General features: G+C 59.6%; 1 protein-coding gene across 1 annotated transcript; it reads left to right on the top strand.

The window, feature by feature from the left end:
- The first annotated feature begins 291 nt into the window (after positions 1 to 291).
- On the top strand, positions 292 to 6,394 carry MATK (megakaryocyte-associated tyrosine kinase). The gene is given in 13 exon segments (XM_008582890.1): positions 292 to 356; positions 559 to 625; positions 997 to 1,110; positions 1,209 to 1,302; positions 1,346 to 1,599; positions 2,118 to 2,211; positions 3,839 to 3,904; positions 4,662 to 4,761; positions 4,841 to 4,925; positions 5,013 to 5,086; positions 5,200 to 5,395; positions 5,755 to 5,841; positions 5,937 to 6,394. Coding segments are annotated over 13 exon segments (1,536 nt in total). The 3' UTR covers positions 6,177 to 6,394.
- The last annotated feature ends 362 nt before the right edge of the window (positions 6,395 to 6,756 follow it).

Genomic DNA, 6,756 nt, shown 5'->3' with positions numbered 1-6,756 from the left:
GCTCAGAGCCTCGGCAGGACCAGAGGAGCCTAGAAGGGCTGCACCGCCCCCGCCCTGACCCCTGTGCCACCCAAGGGACAGAGATTCTTGGGAATGACCTTGAGTCATCTGCTGTTTCTTTGTCCTGCTGCCCACTTACCACAAAAGGGGAAGAACCAGGCCCAGTCAGGTGGCACCAAGCTCCCTACCTACCGTGCCACCTCCCAGGCCCCAACCAGGCGAGTCTGCCTGCCCCAGCCTCTGGCTACTTGCTCTGCCCCTCCCCTATGCCTCAGTTTCCTGTTGGGGGCCATGGTGTAGTGAGGCTCTTGAGTTTCCTCGCTGGCATTTCATGGTTGTGACTCTGCTCAGGAACTTCCCTGGGGAAAGATCACTTCCCAGTGGAGCCTGGGGATCCAGCGTCTGGGCCCCACCCTGTGGATCCCTTTGGGGGAGCTCTCTCTGGCCCCCTCCCTGGCTGTCACCCCCATTTGGCCTGGGCTGGTGACAGTTCCTTCTACTGAACCCTGGGACCCCAGCCTGACTTGAATCTGGGCTCTGGAGCTCGACTCTGTCACCTCCCCAGGTGAGCCCTCGCTTCTTCTGAGCACGGCACCCCCCTCCCATCTCAGCCAGGATGCCAGTGGTGAGTCGCCCGAGCCCAGGTGCCTCTGTCCCCAGCCCATCCTCAGCTCAGTCCCTTTCCTGGGGGTTGTCTTCTTTGACTGAGGTCCTCTTCTGCTGAGCTCTGCCCAGTCTTTCCTGGTCACCTTGTCTTCTTCACCTCCTGTCCTGGGCCCCCTCTGCTTGTGACCTGGCCATTCTCTCCTCCTCTTCATCTTTCTCCTGCACCTGCTTCTGTCTTTTCTATGTCTGGTCTTCCGGTCCCTCTGTGGCTTGCGGTCTTTTTCCCAACCTCTGTTTCTTTCTGCCCCTGTCCTCTCTCTCCTCCTGCGCCTCTGCTCCTTGCATCTCCTTGATGTCGCCCCTCTGTCCCTGTCTCGCCCCCCTCCCTAGAGGCGCTGGGCCCCTGGCAGCCAGTGCGTCACCAAGTGTGAGCACACCCGCCCCAAGCCAGGGGAGCTGGCCTTCCGCAAGGGTGATGTGGTCACCATCCTGGAAGCCTGCGAGGTGAGCGGTGTGGCCGGAGGGGCGTGTGTTTGTGTGTGCACTTGGGGGTGAGGGCTCCTCCGGGACCCCCCGCCGACCCCTCGCTCCCTCCCCAGCAGAACAAGAGCTGGTACCGTGTCAAGCACCACGCCAGCGGGCAGGAGGGGCTGCTGGCGGCCGGCGCGCTGCGGGAGCGTGAGGCCCTCTCNTGGGGCAGGGCCCCCCGGGGTAGGGGGATCAGGAGGTGCCCAGCCAGCCCAGCCCAACATGCCCCCTTCCCCCGGCCGCAGGTGGTTCCACGGGAAGATCTCAGGCCAGGAGGCCGTGCAGCAGCTGCAGCCGCCAGAGGATGGGCTGTTCCTGGTGCGCGAGTCAGTGCGACATCCAGGCGACTACGTGCTGTGTGTGAGCTTCGGCCGCGATGTCATCCACTACCGCGTGCTGCACCGCGATGGCCACCTCACCATCGATGAGGTCGTCTGCTTCTGCAACCTCATGGACATGGTGGAGGTGCCGCTGCTTCCCCCAGGCCCCATCCTGTCCCTGCAGCTGGGCAGCACGGGGACCCCAGAGAGGCCTGCTCCCCAGTGCAGAGATGGAGGGGCTGGTCCCTGTGTCCCCCAAGGCTCCCATCCCATTCCTGGAAGCTGGGCAGACACAGGCCCCCATAGTAGAATTCTCCCCAATGCAGAGATGGAGGGGCTGATCCTCATAGAGCCCCGACCCCACAGGTGGCTCGAGTCATCCTCATTCTACCTCAGGGACTGGGGTGACTCATCTGGGGACACCCAGGAGCCTCCAAGTTGATGCCAATCCAGAGTAGCCCCCACCATGATTCTCTCGTTTCCTCTTAGCCTGTATCCTTTCTTGTTCCCATGGAAACCAGTCCACCGTGGAGTGGGGACCAACCCCCCCCCCGGCTTCTGCCCACCCTGCCCAGTGGGACCCAGAAGGGGATGGGATGCAGGAGTTCCTGCACCCTGCGGTCCAGCTCACGGCTGCCTCTGCCTGCCCTCCCCTGCCTGCAGCATTACAGCAGGGACAAGGGGGCCATCTGCACGAAGCTCATGAAGCCCAAGAGGAAGCAGGGCACCAAGTCTGCGGAGGAGGAGCTGGCCAAGGGTAGGGCCAGACCGCAGGGGGGCAGACCCCATCCCTGCCCAGCCTCGGGAGGCAGAGCCTGAGGCCCTATCTGAGGCTGGATCACCTGAGCATGTCCCTGTGCCTGGCTCTGCGGGGCTCAAAAGAAGGCCTGAGCTTCCTTAGGTCTGGCAGGGGTCACCCACAGACACAGATTAGCCCTGTGTTGAATAGATTCCCACACCTGCTTCTTGTGCCACATGGCCATCCTCTTCCATGTCACCTGAGCCAGAAACACGGACCCACCCCACCCTCCCAAATCCCCTCCATGGCCAGGTTCCTAACACCAGTTAAATCTGGTCCTCCCCCCCAGCCCTGCAGCCCCTGTCCCAGCCCAGCTTCAGGCCTTCCCATCAGACTACTTTCTGTGGAGGGCCGGCCCATGGCTCACTTGGGAGAGTGCGGTGCTGATAACACCAAGGCCACGGGTTCGGATCCCTATATACGGACGGCCGGTTAGCGCACTTGGGAGAGCGTGGTGCTGACAACACCAAGTCAAGGGTTAAGATCCCCTTACCGGTCATCTTAAAAAAAAAAAAAAGACTGCCTTCTGTGGAAGGAGTCCCCCTTCCAGCCTGGCCTTTGCACAGGTCCCTGAGACATCTTTCTATTATGAAATCCATCCATGTCACTCCCCTGTTTAAAACTCTTCTGTGGCTCCCAGGAGGGAGGCCCGGCAGCTCTACTGTCTTCTGGAACCTGCACACATTTTGCCTGAGCCACCTTTCCAGCTTCATCTGCAAAGTCCTTCATCCACATGTAGCCCCTGCATCAGTCGTGTTAGTCTTTGTTTCCTTCCTGCCTCTGAGCCATTGTGCATTCTCTTCTCTTCACCTGAAATACTTTTCCAGCCCCTGAGGAGTGAAATCCTTAATATTCAAAACCAAAAACAAATGCCTCCCTTCACACCCCATGGCCACCCCTACAGTCTTTTTGAAGCTGATTATCATGTCTGTCTCTCTGGATGTCTCCAGAGTGGCATCTGAGTGGAGACATGTCATCCTGACTAATCATAGAGCGGAGTGGAGGGGAGAACGCAGCAGTGCTTGAGAGAAGGGGTCCAGGAGGCCAGAGCCCTGAAAGATTCTGGAACCTTTGCCAGTCTCTATGTTTGTTGTATTTTTTGCTCTGGGTCTGTTCCTGGGTGGTCAGAGGTAAGGACTGTAAAGGGAAGAGCCTCTGCAGGGTATTTGGAAGGACACAAGGTCCTCAGGTAGTGGAAGAAAAAGGGCAGCCCCCATCTCTGAAACCTGAAGGGTTTCCAGGCACTGCCCCCAGGCTCAATGGGGAGTTTCTGGAGGGCTAGGCTGGGGTCTGAGGGTCTGAGCCATGACCCCAGCTTTAAACATTTGCACTTTATCCCTCCTGTACACTTCTTTTGCTCAGGTCAGCGTGAGATAGTTCTGGTGCTTACAACAATAATTAGTACCAGGAGTGGGGTGTCTCAGACAGGCCCTGGGGCATTGCTGAGAACAGCATCCCCCCCAGCGAATGTGTGTCCTTGGCTGGGGTGCTGTGGGGGGACATCACCTGGCCTCTCACCAGGGGGAACGTGATGGGAGGCACTGGGAGAGGTTGTCCCCCTTCCAACTGGGTCTTTGCCCTATAGCTGGCTGGTTACTGAACCTGCAACATTTGACGCTGGGAGCACAGATCGGAGAGGGGGAGTTTGGAGGTGAGTGAGCCAGGGGGCCGAAGGAAGGTGGGGGTGCGGATTGAGACTTTGGAGTCACAGAGCTGAATTCAAATCCACTCTTAACTACCTACATAGCTGTGTGAGTGAGGACAAGCCACTCCTGTCTCTAAGCCTCAGTTTCCCCCTCTGTAAGGGGGGATAATGGCAGCTGCCATGAGAAGTGAATTGACTGAAACAGGCACCCAGTACATGTTAGTGATTCCCTCACACTTCCAGGCTCTTACACTGTTGGTCCCTCTGCTTGGAATGCCATTCCTGAAATCATTATTCTGGAAGGTTCTGGGGCTTAGGTCAGGAGTCAGCAAGTCTCTGTAAAGGGGCAGAGTGTAAATATTTCAGCTTTGTTGGCCAGATGGTCTCTGTCACAACTACTCAACCCTGCCCTTGTAGCAGGAAAGCAGCCCCAGACAATCTGTAAGTGAATGGACGTGACCATTACAACTTCATCTTGTTTTTATTTTGGAATCATTTAAAAATGTAAAAAAAAACATCCCGAGCCCCAGGGCCTTGCAAAGACAGCTGAAGGGACTGGATCTGGTCCCCGGTGGGAGTTTGCAGACCCCTGGCTTAGATGACTCTCTTTGATCGGGGGGTCTGGAGCCCGCAGGGACAAGGGGGTGTTTCAAGGTCTGGGAAGCTGCAGCTGTTAGTGTACATGGGGAGCACTGCGAGGGAGCCTGTCCATCTGTTTCCATTTGTGTCGGGGTCCTGATCTCCATCCCCACCCCACCCAAAGCCGTCCTGCAGGGTGAGTACCTGGGGCAGAAAGTGGCCGTGAAAAACATCAAGTGTGACGTGACCGCCCAGGCCTTCCTGGATGAGACCGCCGTCATGACGTGAGTTCCCAGGGTCGAGGTTGGGGGTCCTGGGGTCAGGGGTCCCAGCCCCACCCTCATCCCCTATGCCGGCCCCCAGGAAGATGAAACATAAGAACCTGGTGCGCCTCCTGGGTGTAATCCTGCACCAGGGACTGTACATCGTCATGGAGCACGTGAGCAAGGTGGGGGCGGGGCCAGGAGGTGGGGGATGGGGCTGGGGGCAGCCGACCAGCCTTGAGTCCCTGGGCTGTCTCCCACACCCCCAACAGGGCAACCTGGTGAACTTTCTACGGACGCGGGGTCGGGCCCTTGTGAACACTGCCCAGCTCCTACAGTTTTCTCTGTGAGTGGGGCTCCCGGGGTTCCAAGATAAGGGGGAAACTGAGGCACAGGGCAGGGAGGAGCCTGGCCTGGCTAGTTTGGCCCAGGCATGTGTGCCCCCCACCCCCTCCCCAGGCATGTGGCCGAGGGCATGGAGTATCTGGAAAGCAAGAAGCTGGTGCACCGCGACCTCGCCGCCCGCAACATCCTCGTTTCCGAGGACCTGGTGGCCAAGGTCAGCGACTTCGGCCTGGCCAAAGCCGAGCAGAAGGGGCTGGATGCAAGCCGGCTGCCGGTCAAGTGGACAGCGCCCGAGGCTCTCAAACACGGGGTGAGCCCCCACCACCTCTGGGGCTGTGGGGTCTGATGGAGCAGGATTGGTGCCCTATCTCCGCCGTGTGACCCTGGGCATGTCATTTCTCTAAACCTCAAAGGAAATGGCTCCGCCTCACCAGGAATCACTTGGCCCATAATTGTTACTTTTAACCCCTCTCTGGGTCTCAGTTTCCCCATCTATAGAATAGGCTTGGGCTCAGCACTGACTGGCCTCCTACCTGCACAACTCTGGGGGGTTCCAGGGGAGGAGTCCATTGAGAGGAAACCAGAGACAGAGGGTCAACGCAGGAGGGCTTCCTGGAGGAAGCAAGAGCCTGCGGGGGCCCCTCCTCACCCTGATCTCGGGCCCCACAGAAGTTCTCCAGCAAGTCGGATGTCTGGAGTTTCGGGGTGCTGCTGTGGGAGGTCTTCTCATATGGACGGGCTCCGTACCCTAAGATGGTGAGTGGGGTCCCCCAGGGAAGCACTTGGTCTGGTGAGGTTCTGGGGGCTGTGGCCCTGACCCTGGCCCATGCCCACGTGCCCTCTGTCTGCAGTCGCTGAAGGAGGTGTCAGAGGCTGTGGAGAAGGGGTACCGCATGGAGGCCCCCGAGGGCTGCCCGGGCGCCGTCCACGCCCTCATGGGCAGCTGTTGGGAGGCGGAGCCCGCCCGCCGGCCGCCCTTCCGCAAACTGGCCGAGAAGCTGGCTCGGGAGCTGCGCAGCGCAGGCACCTTGGCCCCCATCGGGGGGCAGGACATCGATGGCTCCACTTCGCCCCAGAACCAGGACCCTTGACCCTGCCCAGTGGGGCTGAGGGTCCCTGAGGACCAAGAGAGTGGGGGGCATAGGTTGGGGGCGTGGGTCATGCCCGAGGAGGATCACATGACCAGCGAGCTGCCCTCCTGGCTCCCAGGGCAGAGGCAGGCCCACGTGGGGGGCTCTGGGCAGCCTGTGGACACCACAGACTTGGGAAGGTGCAGGGTTATCGCCTTGATAAAGATAGTTCCGAGGACTGTGGGTGTCTGTCTCTCCACGACCCCGGTGTTCTCACACCTACTCATCACCTGCTTTGGAGCCACCCTTCGCGATCCATGCTCTGGTACCCCCACAGCGTGCACGTCCTGGGGTCCCTCTGTGGAGGTCCACACCTGGAAGCCCCTATGTCTCCCCTGAGGTCACTTACCCCCTCCATTGAACCCACTGTGACCCACCAGATGGTGACCGAGTAATTGGGACCCCACTGATTGTTGGCTGAGTATTGGGGAACCACCAGCCCCAAGCCCCCCATCTCTTGCTACCTGGTGGAGACACAGAAGGGTCCCCCATCACAGTCCACTGAGGGCCCACCCTGCAGGGACCTGCCACTAGCCACTGT

The sequence above is a fragment of the Galeopterus variegatus genome, unplaced genomic scaffold (genome assembly GCF_000696425.1).
Source record: "Galeopterus variegatus unplaced genomic scaffold, G_variegatus-3.0.2 Scaffold2754, whole genome shotgun sequence".
Taxonomy (NCBI): domain Eukaryota; kingdom Metazoa; phylum Chordata; class Mammalia; order Dermoptera; family Cynocephalidae; genus Galeopterus; species Galeopterus variegatus.
The sequence above is the reverse complement of the archived record's forward strand: the minus strand, read 5'-3'. Positions and strand labels throughout refer to the sequence as shown.